We start from the raw sequence: 23,273 nt of genomic DNA, 5'->3' as shown, positions 1-23,273 counted from the left end.
GAGCTGTGGATGTTAGGTAAGGTTTCAGATGAACATTCATGTCACATTTAGACTGAATAGACATTTTGACACTTTCAGTTATTTTCTTGGTGTAAAAGTTGCCCAACAAAGCGGGGAGATTTGTGGTCATGTTCAGTTACTCTATCCAGACCAGATCACTGAAACTAGTGCCAGGGGAGAGTGGAGTGGTGGCCTGCAATATTTTTCAAAAAGCAGAGATGTGGGTCAAATGCATCCTGGTGCAGTCTAGAAAAACTTACATCTGTATATAAGTCGCTTTGGATAAAAGCATCTGCTAAATTACTAAACGTAAATGTATCTTTGGTCCTGCCTTTTTCACAATTGCAGAAGTTATATATGACCTGGGTTCCAACAGCTCTCTCTGTGTTTACTTTTATCTGTGTTTGACATGCATTGAAGAATTAAAACCACATTAACTAAACAGATGCCCATGTACCAACTGGATGTGGCTAAAATACTTATCAGAAGAGATATTGTTCTGCTCACAAAACCTACAGTATAGATAGAACTACGTTTTTATTTGCTTTTCTTTCCGTTTTAATAGTTCACACTAACAGAAGTGTTTTTTAATCTGTGGACTGGTTGAGTTCCAGTTGCCTGTGGCTTTTTGGGTTTTCATTGCCAAAAAGCATGTCAGGCTTTTTATGTAACTTCACATGAATGTGCTTTCTAGTTAACTAGAATATTAGTTGGAAAGCATGACCTGATAAACTCGGATAGTAATTTCTAACATGACACACTTAACGAAAGGTTACTTAAATATCATATAGTCTGTTCACTCGGTAATTTTTAGGTCATGTTTGCTAGATTCTTCTGACATAAATCACCTACAAGATGCAGTCGTTTATGATTGCCATTGCCTTTGGGGGGGGGGGGGGGGGGGGGGGGGGGGGAATGCATTGGCAGTTTATTCCATTTGAAAGTATCCAGTAATATAGTTACTTAAAGGAGTATTATAGTATCACATGATATTTGTGACCCACCCAAGTAAGCATTTTAGAGCTCGGCTTTTTCATGTTATGTGCGGTTTTTATATGTATTGATTTTTATTTTTAATAATGTTAGATGTGCAATGGCTGCCTCGTGTTTCCTTGCTGTTTCAGTCATGTTTTTTAAATGTCTCGAGATTTTCCGTGTTTCGCTTTTTTAAATTCAGAAAGGCGTTTTGCGACTCGCGAATTACTGGATCTCCTGCGTTTGTAAGAACAGCCCAATATTAGCTTTTTATGTGTGCAAAACGGTACTAAAATTTTAAAGTGCTCATTGTTTCATGCCGTTTTTTTCCTCCCGTGCTCATCCACCAGAGTGCGCCCAACTGCAGTTAAAAACCCTGAGTTACAAAACGTCTCCAAACCTTCCTGTTGTCAGTCCGGGGCGTTAACAGTCTTCCGATATTGTACTGTTTTTATCAAGACGGAAACCGACAGATAGAGCTGATTTTTGCGACTAGTTGCAAGAAAAGGTGCTAACAATTTTTTTTGCAGAGACAAAAAAAAAAAAACGCTGACGTTCCAACCCCGTTATGTCTGCGTGTGTGCAGGAAGTGGGCACAGCCGAAAAGAGAAGCTGCCACGGTAGCGTGCATCACCAACCACAATGCTCAGACTCAACTCTTCACCCCTCAGTTTCTCTTTGCAAAGGGGGAAGTGGGAGTTTGCTGAGGCTGACCTGCTGATAAACACTGCCAGGCCTTGAGCTATGCTGGATTTTTTTTTTATTTGTAGAAACTAAGGAATAGATAAGAAACGTGCACATTAGATTTGTGGATGCATTTTTAACAGCTGCTGTTTTTGAAGTTCGCTAAAGCATCATGCATATTTAGCAATGTTCTTCATAAAAACTCAATATGTATCACAGGCACCAGATGATGGAGCTGATTTTTAGTTCGTGACCTTGCTGTCACCATCAGTGTTATCTATGACCTCCCACACACTTTGTTAAACAGAAAGGATCACCTTAATAGGCTCTGTTTTAAAAACATTAACACCTAGAGACATATACATACTCAAGTTACAGATTGATTGATTGATTGATTAAAACAAGTACTAAACCTAGTTAAATCATTCTCCTTTTAAGATTAAGAAAAATAACTCTGTGCCACTGTGATCTGAGAAAAAGGTGTATCTGTTTTTCTATCTCATGTTCACCTTCACAGAAGACCCATATCTAACACTGTGGGAAGCTGTGTGAGAGGGGAAGTGTTTGCACACTGTTTATCATCTACGCTCTTTCTCTAGTGATACAGACAGGGCAGAATAAGAGCCAAGTTTACAAGATGCTGTTCAGAGAGGGCAGATTCAGAACTGATCATTTGTTAAAAGGTCGGAGGAAGGTGAGGGAACATTTTACTCTTGCTCTCTTTTGCTTCTTCCTCCTGTCTCTCTCTTTTCTGTTGCCATGGTGGCAGGGGTGGTGACAGTCATGTGAAAACGAAGCCGATTGGATTAAAATACTTTGTGTGATCAGGGGTCGGGGATACTGCACACGAACTAAACACACCATAAACTGATTATGCACACACGTCGTCTCTGAAGGGTTTGCAGTGAAAGTTAATGGCATGTGTATTGGAACTGTTTTGGAGGAAACTAGAGTGAAGAAAAATATATTCAGTCATTCTGTATTAACTTAGTATTTTTATAAGGAATATGTCCAATTGTGTAAAAAAAATGCACTTAATACTGTCCTTGATACAAGGAAAAATATATAATGGTAAAAATGTACAATGATAACAGCGCTTTCTGCCAAAATACCATAGTTATTACTAGTTACTTTTACTGTAAAATAATATTTATTTCTAATACAAAAGGATATGTACACACAGACACACTACCAATGAAGGTTACAACACTTTACAATAAGACTTAATTTGTTAACCTTTAGGTAGTTAACATGAATTAACAATGAACGATATTTATACTGCATTCAGCAATCGTAGTTAATGTTAATCTCAGCATTTTAAAAAAAATACAAGTTTTTGAATTAAATGAACAAAGTTTAATGAACGTTGTAAAATATAACAGTTTTCAGTTTTCTTATATTTTCTATATTTATTGTTTTAAATTAAATTAATCATTTAACTTAACTTGCCATACATGTTGCAATTACTTTTTCTAACAAACATTGCCTGGCAGGTGATAAAATGGACAAAAAAAATCTCTTTGATTTGCTTTAAAAGAGAGTCCAAGTCTCTTGCAACTTTCCCCAGCATAACAGTGATCAGTGTTTTTTTTCTGAAAATGCTGTTTGGATTTCTTTTAAAATTCAGTTAAGATTTTTAGTGTTTGGTGGAAATGTTTTGTGTGGCCCAATTTATTTTACTGAATTGATTATTGACAATGTTGATAGATTGTATCTAATATTTCTTTATTTGCATGAGAACTATTTTTCAAGTCATTCTCATTTGTTATAGTGATACTTTAACCAGCTTAAATCATACAGCTTCAATAGAGTGTTGTTCTCACACACGATGGCTTGTTTTGTAGCTATCTTGTCGTTCTGGTTGCAGTATTTATCACAGTATGACATGAACCTCAATATCAGGCTTCCTCTTTCTCCGGCTCGCTGTTCAAATTGACACTGTGATTTCACCTTTCTCCATCAGCTCTCCTGCTGTCCTTTCTCTCCTCCTGTTTCTCCTCTCTCACGCTCCCTCGATTCGCACCGCAGAGCCTGAGCAGCTGTACTCCAGTCTACAGTGGTCGTAAAAACCAGGGACGAAAGAGGAAGTTCCAAGGAAGCTTGTGAGTTATTGCCCCCCAACGTACACACGGGGGCCTGGGAACTGCCCTCCTCCCTCACCCGGCCTGAAACAAGACTGACGGCTGAAGCTTGATGCCCCTTCACCCTGTGTGTACACAATCTCCAATACATACACTGAAGGGAGTGACCCTGGTACCGAGGTCACACTAAACTTCATATTCTACAGCTCCTCAGCCATAAGGGAGAGTATAGCAATTGGGTTAGATGTATAGAGATTCTTCATTTCGCTGCTTAACTATTTAAAAAAAAAAGTTTTCAGGTTCAGTCATTAGCATTTGTGGCATAATGTTGATTTACCTAAATAAAATGCTGAAAAAGATATCCAAAAGGATATTTTCTAAAATTCGAACCATATCATTCAAACATTATAAAGAGTTCCTATTAGTTCGATATGAGTTTGCAAAAACAATGTGAGACCCTGGACCACAAAATCAGTCATAAGTTTAATTATTTTGTAATTTGTCAAAACGGATGCACTTAAGAGAGTTCGAACAGTTGGCACATTGCATGAATTGGAGGTAAAACAAAAATGAAACAAATACTGTTCAGTTTCTTGCACAGACCGAACACTTTGTGTCTTTACACATGAATGTATTTTTGTAATGATAGCCGCTCTGTTTTGTTCAAACCGCTAGCTGGTTTACCTGCAGAAGCACTTACTATGCGTCAAGCTGGTGACTGCAGATGGCAGTAATAGTGTCCTATGTAGATTAGCTACGCTGCTGTGGGAGTCTGTGTTCCAGTCGGAGGTGTGAATACCAGTCATGCCTGGCCTATGGCTGGATTTATGACACAATTAACCCTTGGCAAGAAAAACACTAGGCTCACTCACTTTACACTTTCCCCAGTGCCATGCTCTTACATGTATGTTTGTGCGTGTTTGTATGTATATTGCCTGTAGTGGACCGTAAATCTGCATATATTTCAATATTTTCAGCACAGTCATCAAGTATCTTTTTTTTTTAATTTTCACTCTCACTTGTTCCCTCCAGGCTGGCTGAGAGGCTGCCGACCATAGAGAATTACTTTGACCTCAGTGCACTTTTAAGCCGGTGGGACCAGCCTCAGAAAATCAAAGGGTGGTTTATTCAGGATGAACTCTAAAATGATTTGCCATACCCTATGACTGTAACCCACAAACACACTCTTGTAATGGATCATCACAAGTGTCCTTTCGAAGACCCCACTGTTTTATGCACCATACGGTAATCACTTCAGTTGGTTTACATTTACATGTTCTTTTTTCCATATGTTCACATACATTTAACAGAATCTGTAAGATATTTAACTTTATTCTTTCCCGATGAAGCCATTATTTTACACAAGTCAAAATAATGACTTTATTTACACACACTATCCTATTCAAAAATGTACATATTGCATATGTAATTACATTACATATTCTTAAGATAGTGTGTTTCATTTTTTTCACATTTTTGTTTAATTTTGCCTTTTTTATTTTATTTCATATTCTGTAAAATGTTTATGTATTTTGACTTGAGGCATATAAGTAAATATGTCAAATAACTTCAAAGCAATGTTATTTTAAATACATATACAGGTGCTGGTCATATAATTAGAATATCATCAAAATGTTGATTTATTTCACTAATTCCTTTCAAAAAGTGAAACTTGTATATTGTATTCATTCATTGCACTCAGACTGATATATTTCAAATGTTTATTTATTTTAATTTTGATGATTATAACTGACAACTAAGGAAAATCCCAAATTCAGTATCTATATTTATATTTATATTAACTTAAGACCAATACAAAGAAAGGATTTTTAGAAATATTGGCCAACTAAAAAGTATGAAAATAAAAAGTATGAGCATGTACAGCACTCAATACTTAGTTGGGCTCCTTTTGCCTGACTTACTGCAGCAATGCAGACCTCAGAAAACACAGTGGACCAACACCAGCAGATGACATGGCATCGCAGACCATCACTGACTGTGGACACTTTACACTGGACCTCAAGCAACATGGATTGTGTGCTTTTCCTCTCTTCCTCCAGACTCTGGGATCCTGATTTCTAAAGGAAATGCAGAATTTACTTTCATCAGAGAACATAACTTTGGACCACTCAGCAGCAGTCCAGTCCTTTTTGAAGTGATATGCTTCTGACGCTATCTGTTGTTCAAGAGTGGCTTGACACAATGAATGCCACAGGTGAAACCCATGTCTTGCATACGTCTGTGTGTTGTGGTTCTTGAAGCACTGACTCCAGCTGCAGTCCACTTTTTTGAAGCTCCCCCACATTTTTGAATGGGTTTTGTTTCACGATCCTCTCCAGGGTGCAGTTATCCCTATTGCTAGTACACTTTTTTTCTACCACATCTTTTCCTTCCCTTCGCCTCTCTATTAATGTGCTTGGACACCGAGCTCTGTGAACAGCCAGCCTCTTTTGCAATGACCTTTTGTGTCTTGCCCTCCTTGTGCAAGGTGTCAATTGTCGTCTTTTGGATAACTGTCAATTCAGCAGTCTTCCCCATGATTGTGTAGCCTACAGAACCAGACTGAGAGACCATTTAAAGGCTTTGCAGGTCTTTTGAGTTAATTAGCTGAGTGTGGAACCAGGTGTCTTCAATATTGAACCTTTTCACAATATTCTAATTCTTATTTTTCCTTAGTTGTCAGTTATAAACATCAAAATTAAAAGAAATAAAGATTTGAAATATATCAGTCTGTGTGTAATGAATGAATATAATATACAAGTTTCACTTTTTGAATGAAATTAGTCAAATCAACTTTTTGATGATATTCTAATTATATGACCAGCACCTGTCTGTCTGTCTGTGTGTGTGTGTGTGTGTGTGTGTGTGTGTGTGTGTGTGTGTGTGTGTGTGTGTAACCCTTTATAATTAAAATGATAAAAATCTCAGATTCTGCAAGGAGCATGTAAACATATAAACTGTATGTGTCCCCACGCAGACTTTGACCTCAATGCCACTAATGGTGTCTTCAGGCTGAAATGATATATCCTTCGTTCTCCATGTCTGTAGGTCAACTCTCATAAACATGAGCGTTTTCCTTTTCCCACAGTGCTGTATAAATAGCCCTCTCACAGTGTATGTGATTGCTAAGTAGACATCACATTTGCAACAGCAAATTCCGTCCACCTGCCCCAGCCAAGACCAAAGCTCCCCTTACAGGACACGCACAGATTTCTCCCCCTAAAGAAAGGCTTCAACTGTCAGCTCTCTGCTTACCCCATTTTCCAGTAAGCTCTCTACTGTCTTGTCTGCTCTGAGGAAAAGAGTGGTTTTCGCGCCCTGTGTGTCAGTGGGGGCTGCAAGCTGACCCAGAGCCCTGACCACTGTGGAACGTTGAGAAGTGGTGTGGTGCTGCGGTGATCCCAACACTTGCGCAAAGTGAACCTGATTCTTGAGAACCATGCTTTTGTACATGCCAAGATCATGACTGTTTTGATTTGAAGACAGTGCAACATATCAGGCGCTTTTCCTATAATTATTGCTGTATGACATTTCTCGTAAATTTGAAAGATTTGTTAGGCTCTTACCACATAAAGGGAGCACATTATCATCAAACACCCATCTAAATTGTGAATACACAGGTTATACCTGCACACTATTGTTACATCTAGATTAATTGGTGTTATTAAAGCCAAAATATTATTTAAAATGACTGGATCAAGTTCTGATCTCTTTTTTTAATTGATCAGATCCACTGATCTATAAAAGATAACTCATTTTTAATTGGAAAAGCTATGTTTATTTAGACAGATTTTAAATGTTGACTTGACAAAACTTTGTTTGAAAGTTCTGAAAATGTGCCCCATTATGTATTAACAAAGCAATAAGCCCCAAGAAGCTGTGGTTTACAGTGAATTTATAACAGCTAAGGGGCGTCATTATATGTGAAGCTGAGTTCCTAAAACCCCTTGGGCTGTTATAAATTCACTGTAAACCATGGCTTTACGGGGCTTATTACTTTATAAAACTGTTTTTCCATATACGGAGTAAGGTTTCACAAAATAAAAACAGAGCAAATAAAATGTAATGATATAAATAAAATCTGTATTCTTCCACCAAACAATATAGTTCCCTACAAATAGATGTGGTTTCAACTAAATGGTTGCCGAGCAACACAGAGAAGCTTTGAACATTGCTCAACCAATCAGAATCAAGGACCAGACCTATCCATTTTATAAATAGCTGTTTCCCCGGTAACGGCTGTAAACAAAGAAGCACTGCACTCAAAAACAGCTGATTTATCGAGGAATCAGGCATTACAGGCAAGATGAAATGAAAATGAAATTGACCAATCACTGCGTCATGCAAAGGAAGGGTTTGGAAAAATAAATCGTTTGGGAGTCATTGAGCAATAAGGTAAAAAAAATAGAAAAAGTGGTTTTTGACTTTGCATGCCTGTCAACCTGTTGATGGGGACTCCCAAAACCAAAATATGAACCTTTTATTACCCATAATAAGGCACTTTAAGGCTTGATATTTACAGGCCTGATAGATACATCCATTAGCTAGCCTGTATAGTATTTTACTGAATTGCGATTAAACAAAGTGCTATTTTTTGTCATTCCTTTTCAAATTCACTTGAACCTTCCTGTTTGTCTGGCCAATTCAATTTCTAACTTATTTTGAAAGAAAGTCAGTCTTTCAATTCTGAATGTAAATGTCACATGTTTTTGCATTGCGTTATTCTGTCTGCTAATGACAGCTTTTCTGAGGTCATCAGTCCAGGCCATTTTCCTGTTCTCCTCCTGATTTTGAGTCTTTTAACTGTTAGCATGAATGTGTCTAACTGTACAGACACTCCATTGTGTTCAGAATCGAACACACCTTAAATTCAAAAGAGCCAAATATTCCAGCTTCATGTGTGCTATATTCATAATGCTGATGCAAATTATGCCATCTACATGGCACATGACTCATCACATCACAACAACATGATAGCGCTTTCAATTCACTTATGTAGAAAAGAAGGGACTGTTGTATGGATAAAACTATGCCATCATTGCAAGTCACATGCTAGCATTAATATTAGATTATTTTTTGTGGACAGCTTTTGTGTGTAAAACATGATGTGATGACCTAATGTGATGATGCATGGATAAGATGATGCATAAATAATTAAATGTATGGGTGACAATTTGCAGAAATGAATAAACAGGTCAAACTAATCCATGCTGTCTTTTCCCAGACCTCACCTGTTGTCATCTAACTGACTCTCTTTCTATAATGACACTAGGAATTAAACATATGATAGAGATCGATAAATAGGGATTAGTTACACACTTAAAACGCCTTAATCATTTTGTATATTATGTATTTAGAATTGCTAAAGCAGATCTTAATCCTATATATGATCAACAGTCTTGCTTTACAGCCACTGCTGTGGTTTTTGCAGTCAAGCTCATATGCTGCAGGCGAGTGTAAGTGTAATCTACCACTAAATATACCCCTCACTTCCTGTGCCCCCACACTTATTTCATTTTAATAGAGCAAGAAATAGATAATGATTCTATCTATCTATATGATGTTTTATTAACAAAGTTCGGGAGGAGCACGTTCAAATAATTAACACGAGAGTGGCACAATCAGTAGTCAACCCAATTAACAAGATAAGAGATGTGTATATATACAGAGACCTTCCTCTGTTCCTTGACAGTTTTTCCAGAATTTCTCCACTATCTCTTCTCCGCAATTACAACTATTTTTGTACTAACCTGTAGGGGGGGGGGGGGGGTAGTCTGGGTTTGGGTCAAAATTCAGAGCTTGGAGCCCTCCCCTTGATAGCATGACAAATACGCATAACCTTTACTCTGTTAGTCTATCTTTCTATCTGTCTGTCTGTATATATCTGTCTATCTATCTGTCTGTCCAAATTTTCTCAAATTGGTAACTTCTCAAATGTCAAGGCCAAATTTTTGGTGTGTAGTTTCCCACGCAAATGGAGCGTAGGCGGAAGAGGTGGGAGTGTAGGTAACCAATTGTGAGGCAATCAGTCTTCTGATGCCACCTAGTCGCAATATATCAGCATTTTATCTGGCCCCTTTGACACATGCCTACTGTGATAAATCACCCTCTGGATGGCAGGCCATTAAAAATTGTCCCAGCAGTTTCTGACCTTTTGCCTTGTCCTGGGTATATTCGCTCATTTTGATATTTACATTTGCAGCCCTGGCATCAAGTGTCCTTCAGTCTGAAAAAATGTTTGTTTCAACTTTGAATGAAAAAGAAGAGTGGCTAGCCACACTGATCCACTCAAGACTGGAAGCCTACAAAAAAATATTTTATTTTTATATATATCTCAAAATCTCAATTGTCTCAAGTAGAATTACAAACAAGTATATATACACATTTCAAATGAACAACTTCCAATGATAATACAGCATTACAGACACACAAAAAGAAAGAATGTTTTACAAAAAACAAGAAAATTCAAGTTCTTCATTCATACCCTCAGGAAATAAAGATTTAAGTTCAAAGATCCAAAAAGCCTCCCTTTGCAATAATTTTCTATCTCTATCTCCACCTCTCCTGTGAGGTAGAATCCTCTCGATGCCCAGGAACTTCATGTCAGACAGAGAGTGGTTAGCAGACTTAAAATGATGAGAAATTGAAGATGTATCATCCTGTCTCCTAATGGCACTTGTGTGTTCAATCATTTTTGTGTGTAATGCACGTGTAGTTTTGCCAACATATAGTTGTGGACATGGACAAATGATAATGTAAACAACATATGTACTCTTATAGGTAATCAGTTGTCTAATCTTATACGTTTTTAGTGTACGAGAATGTGTAAATGATTTACATTTGACATACTTAGTACAAGAAGAGCAATTGTGACATGGAAAATTACCCTGGGCATCGACAAGAGTAGTTGGAGAGGAGATGTGGGTGTCAGCATGGACAAGCTTGTCCCTCAAATTATAGCTCCTGGAGGAGAAAAAAAGTGGTTGTTCACTAAATACATTCAATAACTGGGGATCACTTTGAATAATGTGCCAATGATTCTTGATAATGGTTTTGATATCATTACTCAGTGGACTAAATGTGGATTTAAAAATGCATGAAAAATTCTTATTTATTTTTTCATAGTCAAATTTCTCTCCTCCTGTTTTTGTAGGATGAAAACTTTCTCAAGTGCAGTATCAAGCCACTGGTTGGGATAGCCTCGTGATTTAAAGTCCATGTACAAGCTCTGGGCTTTAGACTCAAAGTCTTCTCTCCCAGAACAAATGCGGTGAAGTCTCAAAAATTGGCTGTAAGGTAAACCTCGTTTTTGGGGCATTGGATGAGCACTGTTAGCATGAAGGAGACTGTTCTTAGCTGTATCTTTTCTATAAAGAGAAGAGACTATTTTATTATCCACAATTGATATAGAGGTGTCCAGGAAATTGACACCAGTGAACCCCACATGATATGTAAATTTAATGGAGGCCCTAAGACAATTCATGTACAAAACAAATGTTTCAAAATCACTTGCAGAACCTTTATAAATGACAAAGCAACTTTTCAACTTTGAAAGCATGTAGAAATGTGAGGCTCATGAAGGTGTGTTAATTAGTACAGTATAGGTGCTGTGCTACTGATGTACCACCAGATATGTTGTTGGTTGTGGTGCTCATCAGTTACAAAATGATATGGGAGATTGTTTTTCTTTTTTTTTTTTTTGGAGTTGACATGCAAGATGTGACAGATGTACTCTCTTCCTTTTATTACGGAAAAGATACTTTAGATCCAGATCAGGCATTTTCATTTTCTAGAAGTTAAAAAAAAAACATTAAATGAAACCGCTTCAGCTGATATGTTGTACAGGTTTTTTTTATTTGCTGAATGAGCACAGTCTGAGTTCAGAGGCACAGATGGTACACCCAAAGGTTGAAGTTGTTGTTTTTGTAAGGGACTTTAAGGGAGTTTCCAGAAGAAACTCCTAGTGAAAATGATTAATCGCTTAGAATTGTTCAATGTGAAGCCAAAAAATAAATTTGACTTTTATAAAACAAACAATGTTGAAATTATGCAATGTTTTCAGTAAAGATCTTGTTAAGGCCATGAAAAACCCCAGATCGTTATCAGCAAATTGAAAATCACATGATGTGCATCTGAAAATGTCATCCTTGAGGAATGAGCTGAGACCTGCGAGCCGTCTGGGTCTGGAAAAACAGGGAAAGAATAGAAAGTCTACGACACCCTGGAGAAAGGCAAATGGCACATGACGACTGCAGTCAGCTAGAGTAACTAAAGCTGGACCCCCTACAGGCAAACTGGAAGGGTTAATTTGCTCTATTCAATGCAAAGTCTTTCAACAGAAAGCACTGGAGAACATGAACAAAAAAGGGATTGATTTGTTTATTTTGCCTTTACAACAGGAGCCCTTCAATGCAATGTCTTAAACAATGGTGTCCCACAGGCACATCTTTGATGATCTCTGGGTAGATGGTGCTTAATTCATGACATATTTGAGCTGTAATGTTTTGATGTGTGTACTGTAGGTGGAAAGAACTAGGGCAGGACACGAGCAGCTTGTTTCACAGACTGATTTTTTTTTTTCCACCTCAGCAGGTGACATTGGCTGTTTAATAATTTTTGTTACAAAGGTCTCTCAAAATCTCTGAATGATAGACATTTTCTTTATGAGGATGTTGTGTTTGCAGTTATGCCAAAAATGGAAATGCACAGACTCGGACTCAAGTTGCTCAACTTATTTGCCAAAAAATGGACTTACACTCAAGTTAGATATAACTAGGACTATAAATTATAGTCTTGTTGACAAGGAGCAATTTTTTGTGTGTGTGAATTTTGTCACACCATTTATGGTCTGTCACTTTTTGAGAATGTGTGTGGCCATTTGCTCCCATAGCAATGCTTAAACATGACAATAACTGATTTAATTTGGCGAACATAAACCATGTGGCCATCCTTTTACATGTATACACACAGCTTCAGTCATAAAGTTAAATCCTTTCGTGTTTTCTCATATACTTTTATACTTCTTTCAGATAAGTATAATACATGATAAAGTAGTATGATAAAGGATAATGATGGTACACACACACACACAGGACTAACACAAATTTTAATTATAGTAAACCAATCTAATTTAATTTGTGTTTCTAAATGAAACATCCAAGAAGTAATCAAATTCACTGGGACAAATACTAAAATACATACATAGAAGATATCAACTTATCGAAAATAGATTAATACCCAAATAGTGTTGCTGGATTGTGATAATACATAACACAACAACCTCTTTTTGTTATTAATATGTTTTCTATTACTACAAGTAAGCCTGCCAGACGCGAAAGACAAGGAATAAACCGAATAAATCGCTCAAAACCCCAGAGATAGGGGTGGGTAATTTACTTACTAACGTCAACGGGTGGAGAGGAAAAAGTATGAACGGGTTAAATTTGAGTCATACTCGTCTTTGCAAAATAAGTGAAAAATTCCTCCGCCACGGCAAGAAAAAAATATTGGCACAAAATCGAGCCTTCTTTCAGAACCCGCTCAAAACTAAATGAATTCATATTCAACTATTAATCTCTAAAAATATTTTAAATGATTTACAGGAAGCAAACTTTTGAGGAGCTCGTTATTTATAGACGCATCACAGACTATAGATCCATCAGTATGTATGAGGCTGGCGGAAGAACATTTCCGTCAGTGACTTCAGTGGCTAGGACGACAAGAAGAGAGAAGTTCACAAAGTTTGGTCACAGCGCAACTACGAGAAGAAAAAAACTTTCTAATGAAGGCAGTAAACGGATTTATGTGGCCAAACGAGACATTCTAACAGGCAAAGAGAGCTCCTCTATCAAGTATAAGTCTTTTAAGTTACCTACTCTTGAAGAACATTTTGAGATTGGTCACGTTACGTTACACTTTAACCTGACGGAGCACAGCCTCGCGCTGGAGGCTCTATGTGGATTTTACTCAAAATATGGGCCAATTACCCGGTGTCTCTAAGGGCAAAGTGATCCTTATCGTTATTTGCTGCCTTAAAGTATCATATGGTAAGTACTTTAACGGCTCATATTTCAGAACACATTTCTAAAAGAGGCATTTGCCTTCAGTACGCTTTTGTATGGCGGTGTGTAACATCAGAGTTCACGTTTCGGTTCTCCACGGCCTTGAATGGCGTGTCCGCTTCACGTTATTTAAACGCACGAAAAAAATAAATGTATATGTTATTTATTTATATATTTTGCGTAAACATTTAAAAAGTCCAGAGAATTTTTTTTTCCTGAGGGGTACACTCGTGTTTCACACATCTGCCCAGATGTGTGAGAGTCTGAGAGGATGAAATCTGCAGAGGCTTTCAGTATGTGAGAGAAGAATTCAAAATGGACACGTATGAGGGGAAAAGATGGACTTTTCTTTGGGTTTTCAACGCGTAGTCGAATCAACCACTTTTTTTTTCTTTAAGAGTAAGGAGGAACTCTGTTTACTCGTTATTTTAAGGTATGTGTGTTGTGGAGTGTGAAGTTTCCAGAAAAATGAAGTTGAATGATGGTTTGTGTATTTGTTGTATTTCTCAGTTCAGCAGTACTGAAGAGTTTTCCATCTGACGGCTGTTTGTTTATGCTTAGCAGCTCGTCTCAGCGGGTTTCAGAAACAAAGGGTGCCAGTTGTTGCATTAGAGACCTGTTCGGAGAAATAAGGTCACATATGACTTCCATTCCACATGCAAGTCTGACACAATCCCTCCAGATAGAGGAGCCTCACAAAAGAAAACAAGACAATGTAACGACTGCTGGCTCGGCAAGAAGAGGGAGGAATGCTGCTGTTGGTGTTTCACATTCCTCTCTCTTTCCCTCTCTTACTTTTCTCGATTTCTTCCCCTCTCATACACACACACACACACACACACACACACACACACATTTCCCTGTGGATGCACTCATTTTCACAATGATGCAGCTCACCCATTGTGTCCCACAGATGATGTTTCTCCTTGTTTCCCTGTATTGAGTGTCATTCCTTGGGGTGGAATTGATTTCGCTTTTCTTTCTTTCTTTCCACGCCTTACATGTCGCCTCAGTTGTGTAGGTTGTTTCAAGTTGCATGTATTTGCTCACATAGCGCGTGCAATAAGAATTTGTCCCATTGTTCCCGCCTGCGAGTGGCATGCATAGTGGCCGGCCACGGTTCTGACCCACTGCTGCTCTCTGGTGTGAAATGTGATTTATCTTCAGCAAACTCCCACTTCTCAGTACACAACGGGATGGTTATGAAATGGCCCACGGTCATGCATATCTCAGGGATGCCCACATCCAACCAGCTGGTGTGGTGGAGGTCTTGACCGGGTCACTGGAAGGTGCTTCATCGTGTTATTTTGACATTTAGAAATTATTCTTCATTTAGGTTAAGTGAGTGTACATTTGTGTTTTCACTTAGTGCTCAATGAAGCGCACACTACAAGACTGAAGAATGTTGCTCATTCACTCTCTTGCTGATTTATTGGCTGTTGTGTCGCTTAAAAACATAAGGTGACAATTTTAAGAGAAAAGAAACCAGGGAATGATCAGAGAAGCCTTTCACTTCCCATCTGTGTACTACAACGCACTGAGTTCCTTATAATCAAATCTCCACAATTGGGGTCTCACCCCTTTTTTCCCCTTAAAGTGTAGGAGAATGCTGCGGGAGGCCAGAAAGGAGTGAGATGCTCAAGCTTGTTAAATGCGTGGATTAAAACCACTGAGCAGGTTAACAAATGAAGTGGGAATTAAGACGTTCTGCATTCCTACCACACTGCAATAAGCTCAGCCTGGCACCAGCCACACAGACACAGTGCCAGCGTGTACAAGCTTCACAGGCTTGATCTGTCAACTATATTCCATGTCATGCAGCATCATTTCCTCCTTAGTATTGCTGACTGTGTGTCAGACATTTTTGATGTTAGTAATTTAGTATCAGCCTCATCTACAGTGGGCTTGTGATTAAGGATTAATATGGCCAATGTTGATAAACTAATATAAAATTGCATGCTATATTGTCCAAGTTAAAAAATAAAACACTAAAAACTAAAATCAGTCATTTTAAATCCTGAAAATATATTATTAAAAATATAGTATCATGAAATATTATCATAATTTTGAATAATTGTTTTAATTATTGTTTTATATATAAATAAAATATAAAAATACTTTATTCCTCTGATGGTAAAGTTGAATTTTCAGCAGCCATAACTCTAGTTTTCAGTGTCATTATGATGATTCAGAAATCATTCTTATATGCTGATTTGGTGCTTACATATCTTATTATTATCATATATGATATGATGGAACTGTGACACATTTTTTCATCAGACCCTGATATAGAAATTTCAGCAGAGCAACTTTTATTTGAAATAGGAATGCTTTTGACCAATTTTATGAAAGTGAAATTGATGTGACATTCAGCCAAGTATGGTGACTCAGAATTCGTGCTCTGCATTTAACCCATTCGAAGTGCACACACACAGAGCAGTGAACACACAAACACACTGTGAACACACACCCGGAGCAGTGGGCAGCCATTTATGTTGCGGTGCCCGGGGAGCAGTTGGGGGTTCGATGCCTTGCTCAGGGCATCTTAGTCGTGGTATTGAAGGTGCCCTTATGTGCCCTTGCTGAATAGAAGTATTCATTTCATTAAAAATAAAAAAAACCTTTTTGAACAATAGTGTATGTAATATCAACCAAAACAATGAATAAAGCCAAATCTGTCTTATCAGACAATAACCAATCCCTAATTTCTACTTGTGATATTCATTATTTTTGTGCGTGAGCTGATGGGAAAGTGTTCTTTCTGATTGTTAGCATACAGCCAGTTCTCAGAACAGTTTCACTGGAATGTTGTTGCTTTGAGAATTATCAGGTTTCCTCCCAAACTAGACACAGCCTGTCATTAAACAATCAGGGTGCCTTTTAGCCCCACATGACGTGCAGATTTAATGAGTGCCACTGAAAACCTCCCTTCGTTCTTATGTTATCAAATCTGTATGCAATTACGCCCCCTGTCTCATTACAGATGGCTTCAGGAAGGGTTTATTGTTTGTTACCATGTCAACGTTTAACAGAATAGAGATCGTTTGGTGTATATACAGCAATGCCAGGAAATGGGGTTACTTCCTCACTCAGCGTGAACAACTTCCTTCTGCTGTCCAGTATGGATGCGGGCCAATTCCGACAAATCTCTTCTGACTCTCTCTCTCTCTCTCTCTCTCTCTCTCGCTCGCTCGCTTGCTCTATTGAGTACTTTCAACCAAGCCCTGTCAGACTCTCATAATTACTTCCCCATCTCTCTCAACAGCTATTAGCACTAGTAGAGAGCAGGAGAGAGAGACACACACGAGCAGAGATGTCCCTTGGGCTCTGGGTTTGGTCGCGGGGATGAGGCAGTGCTTTCAAACAAGCAAGGCTTACAGCTGTGAACCAGCTGCTCCGTGCAAGAGCTCCGACACACTCATGCAGCCTGATCAGTGTCAGGAAGAAGGAGAAACAGACTGTGTTTGAAACACTCCTTGACCTTATTAGGGCTGTTTGCATGACTATACCTATAGCTCATAATTAGGATTAAGGTTTTGAATGAACACCTTAAAGTAAATATTAAACTTTGTCACAAAACCTATGGACATGAATGAATGATACCTCAGATTGCGTGGCTTGTTTTAAAAGAGGTGTGCTATTACTTTTTGAGTGTACAATTTTCACTAAGTGGAAGATAATCTGATTTAGAATTTTTTTTTGTGTTGCTGCTGGTCAAAGGCAGATCAGAAGTGACCAGCACTTATGTCTGTTTGATACAGAGTTGCATGAACCATGTATTTCATGTGTTTTTGTGGGCGTAGTGGTGGGCGGCTCTTTATATCACAGCTGTTTTATGTATTTAAGACTAATTTCCCACATCTCAGCAAAGCCTAAGATCTAATTCAAGACAGATTTTGTGTTGAAAGCAGTTTTTATAAGTCACTGAATGTAGTTTAGAAAGTCCCTGATCCCATTCCTGCGTTTGTGGGGATAAAAAGTCATGGGACTGCTTTTTATTGAAGGCAGGTTTGAGTTGGCTTCGGAACGTACACCCAAGTGTTCAGTGCCAGTAAACACACACACACACACACACACACACACACACCCCTAATACTGGTGCACAGTTTTTGCATGTGTACATACATTGGTTGTGTGTAGATGTATTGCAACTGATTTTATAACCGGCTGAGAAAACGTCACGCTTTCACATCTGGTCACGTTACTGTTGTAGCCCCATCTGAAAGAGAGACAGACAATGAGAAACACAGACTACAGACAAGGAAAAAGCATGGGAGTTCATGATGTAGAAAGACCAAGAGAAAGTTGAAAATTATGTGGTCTGTGCTGTCTGAGAACTGAGCGTGTATTGTGTTACGATTTCCTGGAATGTCTATTCTGTGTTGGACCTCCAAACCTTAATGTGGTCATCCATCCATTAGGGCTGTCTGATTATGGACAAAAAAAAAAACTTTGATCAGTTTTTGATTTTAATCACAATTTTGACACACACAGACATGCTTTACATTCATAAATGCATTCAGTGTGAATTTGAAACATATTTCCAAAAGAGAACCAAGTAGAGCTTTATCAAAAAGCTGTAACATGCCTATAGAACAGACACAAGGCAGAATAATCACTACATACATAAAGGTGTAGCAAAATGTCTCTAGAACGGACAAAAAATAAATATAATCCCATGTCCAGTAGGGCTGTGCGATATGGGCAAAATATCTAATTGCTATTTTTTTTTGACCGATATTGCGATTGCGATTCGATTTGCGATTTTAAATTTGCCAAGTCAAGCTTCAGCTCAATATTGCCAATAATGTGCAGCACAGTATGAGTATCATTACCCTGCTGAAAAACAAAAACAAAAAAACAAACAAAAAACAAACAACAGAAATTCTTACAGTTTCCATGAAACCATTACAAAATTCCTTATTTGTTTTTGGCATAATTCGAGTACAATTCCCATTATAACCCTGAAATCCTTACAAATTTCAATTGGCATTTTAGGAGGGGTTCTATATATATATAATAATAATAATTATTATAATAATTGACTAAAGAAATACAGTTCTTTATTTATATAAAAATAAATATTTCCAGTGAAATTCAGTAAATAAGTTAATTCTATAAAATTAGTCTGCTGAAAAAAATAAAATAAATGATTATAACTGTATTTATTTAGTCAATTATTAAAGTATTACATGTTACACTGTATTTGGGATTTTAAGAACAAGTGGAAAATGTGCTGAATGTTTCATTTCATTCAAGTGAAATTAGCAAGCAGTTAGACTGAATTTACATTCGTTTTAAATGCGGAGCCAGGTGCGAGTCGACGCAAGTCAAGTCTCATCCATACTGCCAGATGCGCTCGTGGAGATCTGCAGGGCAGTGCAGTGCGCGTGCGAATATAACCGAGTGTTAACGAAACAGGCTGTGTGAGTGCGGCAAGTGTGAACGGCTAGTCCGTGACGCGGGATTCGCGCCGCGTGGGGAAGAGAGGTGTATGAAAAGCATTCAGAGACAGAGGCTGTGTGTGCAGTCTTCTGAATTGGGAATAGCGAACATGCAATAAGATATGCTCTTCATTGTGACGCAGCTCTTGTAAATTATCTTTTTTGTTCGTTGTTCTTTTCAAAGCTTAAATTACATAAAGTTTTTCTTTAGTTTTAATTTGCCTAACTATTGACCTGACCCTGTAGATGCCATAATCCCACTCTGTCTCTCTCCTGCTTTCCGGTGGGTTTTTTTTTTTTTTTAATGGTGGGTGTTTACACATTTGGCAAGAGCAGAGCTGATTGGGGATAACGGATGTGCCCTCACTCTATCGGTTAGTAAGACTGCCACTCAAGACTGACAGTCATGCATATGCTCTGGAACAGAGTAATATCGCGTCCACATCGCAGGCTTTTGTGATTAGCAAATCGCAACGTCTCAAATCGCGATTTTGATTCGATTTTGATTAATCGTACAGCCCTAGTGTCCGGGTATTGTTTTGGCATGAATTGGTTATAGAGCTCTTTGTGGCGGTGCCCCAGGTGTTAAAATAGATTTGTTGCACCATGTTCACATGTCCCCTTGTCTGCTGTGCGTATACAGTATGTGTATGCAGTGTAGAAGCAGCATGGACTGATTTTGCTTTCGCACAGGACACGTTTGCAGTCTGCTCCTGATCCGCGGCTGTTTACCACAAACACAACATTTATCCATTATTTAGATTTCAAATCCAAATGTTGTCTCTGAAAATGCTTTTTCAGCATTGTGATTCTCTTTTATCACAGTACAGTAATACAATCTTTCTTAGACATATTCACATTTAAACTCAATAAATATAACCTTGTTTTTTTGCCTCCACTAGTGCCATCTATTAATGCCTTGTTTATCTAAAAGTACACTCAGGACACCCAAAGCACCCAAAATAGTTTTTCTTTTAACATTTGAAATAAATTATACTTAGTTTATACAATTTCAACTTTTGTATTTATTTATTTGTTTATTTATTTTTGCAGTGCTGATTTAAACAGCATGTTGTGCTTTATTTTTTGACTTTGCTTGGTAAAACCCTTTTGGATTTACCATGGATTTATCTTACCTTCAATATAGTCATAAAAAAACAGACAACTTTTCCCATTGCGTTGCATCTTGTGTTATTTTTAGCTCCTTTCCACGAACAATATGTTAGTAAGATTGTGTCAAGTTAAAAATAGTCTGACTTTTAAAGCATGTCTCAAGACCCCTGCATTCTGTTCCATTTTGTTGCGCTCCGTCTAGCTGTTTTTGAATGCAAGAAGGCATGTTATGTAAACACTGCCTAAGAAACGCAACCATTTGGGATCGGGTGCACCCAAAACCAAAGTGAACCTAAAACTACATTTGCTTGAAAATATATAGCCTAGTTTACCACTTTGTTGCGGTCTATCTGTTCATTAAATTATTCCTGGAACACCCAATCATTCATTTCTGAAAGATCTAGGTTAGTCGAGTTTAACAGAACGGGAAAGGAAGATACGTTTGTTATTAACAAACGAGTACGAATTGCTTCTCTTAATTATTCCACTTATCACCCTCCCACTTCTTTCTTTATTGGGTACTTTTCCTCTTTTTCTCACGTTTTCCTCACATTTGCCCCTGGCTCCATTCCTTCACACCTCAGGGACCGAGCTCTGGCCTCATGACTGGAAAAATGAAGACCAAATATTTAGCAGTTGGTTAATCATAGCAGGGTTACTCTAAACAGAGTTTGTGTGAAAGTTTTGGCTGTTCCTTGCTTTTGTGAAAAATCATGATAAACAGAGTGAATTTGGCTTGTGTAGATCACGTGCCCATACATAGACTTTTAAAGCCCATTTGCAGTGTCCTCAATTAGGAATAGTTCCCTCCTGTCTATCTGATCACTGCTCATTAGGTGGTTCAGAGTAGAGCCAGGTCAGATCAGTGATGTGGTGAATCAGGTTGACTCCAAGCCAGAATGCTGATCGCAGCAGGTGTGCAGACCTTTAATGAAGTGCCTGGTTTATGGTTTGCAGATCCTGGATTTAGAAGTGCATGAGACTTAAAAACGTCTCTTCAGTATGATTAGAAGTGAAGAGGAGTTAAAAAGTGTTCATTTACAAAAGCCCGTCCAAAAATCCTTTGAGAACATCCCCTCTGGCGGTTTGATGAAACATTAGGGGAGCTTGTCAGACCAGTCAGGGCTGAGCCTCTTGCTCTCTGTGCAAACCTCACCCTTTGCTTGTGTCTCTCAGTCATCTACATTCTCTTGCTTTGTCTTCATCATGTTTGCCCATGAGACTTTGTGACCACACTCTTAAAAAATAAAGGTTGTCACAATACCATCAATTCAGAAGTCAGCAATACCGGTTCAGTTACACAACTCTTGATACCAATTTTAATACCACAGAAAAACATATATGCTTATGAACACACATATTCATTTAATTAATGTTAAATATTAGTAGAACAAACTAATTAAATTAGAATGATGGCACAAAGGCAAACATATCTAAATTAAGTAACCAACGATTGCTGGAAGTTTTTCAAGTTACAGTTCATTCAAGCATGCATAAATTGAACAAAAATTTTTAAAGGTTTCTAAAAATTTCTAACAAGATTACTTTCTTTTTTATGTGTAAATATTTTTTAAATCATTGGTTATAATAATAATTTAGACTCCATTGACTTATTGGACTCATTGAATGGACAAAACAATTCATATTTTTCAGAAAAACTTATTTTATGTTCCACAGAAGAAAGAAAGTCAAACAGGTTTGAAACAACAAAAGGATAAGAATATTAAAGGGGTCCTATGATGTGATTAAATTTTTTTTACAAAACTCATTGGAGTGTTACAAGCTCTTGGTGCATAAACAAGATCTGTAAATTTGCAAAGTCTAAAGTCTCAAATTCAAAGAGATATTCTCTATCAAAGTCAAGAGTCAACCACACCCCCCAAAATGGCTTGTTCTAACACGCCCCCACATGTCTACGTCAATATGTGGGAAGATTTGCATAACGCCGCCCAAATGTTCACACAAAGAAATTAGTTGTAACTTTTATTCTCGCTGTTGCCGCCGCTGCCATGTTGCGGAAAAGCTGTGTTTCGTTGTGAAAGCGGAGCTACTTTGTTTGAGCACACCTTGCTTCTTAGAACGATGAGCTTGGAAAAAAATCAACGTGTTTCAGAAAGGCGGGGCATAGAGGAGAAACAATGATGTACAGTATGTGGAAGGTAATGTTTTTTGAAGCTTAAACCCATTTCATTACACCAAATACACAAAATAATGTTCTTTTTAGCAACATGATATGATCCCTTTAAGTCAGAATCGAAATTTTTGGGTGAACTATACTTTTAAACTGCTGTATTATATTACAAGAATGGCTGTCATCAGTGAACATAAAAGCCTACCAGTGTAATTCCTCTAAGACTTTTATTGCTGGGTTGTTGAAAATGAAAACATGTTTACAGCTTATTGACTTAACTTAGCAGTAGTACTTAGCAGTAGTAGCTTACATGCTTGTTTATATCAAAAGGTGTCTTTAAGTGGCTTGTTTGACCTTACACATTAAGATGTATTAAGATATATTAAGCACATATTAAAAGTGTATTTGAATTTAATTAGATCTGACAGCTACAGCTAGAATTTTTAAAGAACCATACAGGAAACTCAGGAACCCTATACAGTAGGGCTGCTCCGATCACGATCGGCCGATCGTTATGCGCATCTCTTCAGTAAAGCCTGTTCTCTGCGTGATTTCACATAGAGCAGCTGTTACTACACGGAGCCGTTGTTAACTGAGAAGATGCGCAAATAAACGCTGAAAATGAAGTGGATTTGCGCATCTTCTCAGTTAACAACGGCTCCGTGTAGTAACAGCTGCTCTATGTGAAATCACGCACCTGAGGGAATTTACCGCTGATTAGAGAACCGGCTTTACTGACGAGATGCGCATTAACGATCGGCCGATCGTGATCGGAGCAGCCTTA

General features: G+C 37.9%; 1 protein-coding gene across 1 annotated transcript in view; it reads left to right on the top strand.

Annotated features, from left to right (window-relative positions):
- The first annotated feature begins 13,431 nt into the window (after window positions 1-13,431).
- The window catches only part of LOC132097861 (neurogenic locus notch homolog protein 2-like), a 63,970-nt gene continuing 54,128 nt past the window's right edge, over window positions 13,432-23,273 (top strand). The window contains exon 1 of the mRNA XM_059503830.1: window positions 13,432-13,786. Coding sequence (XP_059359813.1) covers window positions 13,714-13,786 — 73 coding nt within the window. The 5' untranslated portion in view covers window positions 13,432-13,713. The remainder of the gene's footprint in view (window positions 13,787-23,273) is intronic.

This window comes from Carassius carassius, chromosome 21 (assembly GCF_963082965.1).
Source record: "Carassius carassius chromosome 21, fCarCar2.1, whole genome shotgun sequence".
NCBI lineage: Eukaryota > Metazoa > Chordata > Actinopteri > Cypriniformes > Cyprinidae > Carassius > Carassius carassius.
This window is presented reverse-complemented; position numbering and strand designations above follow the sequence as displayed.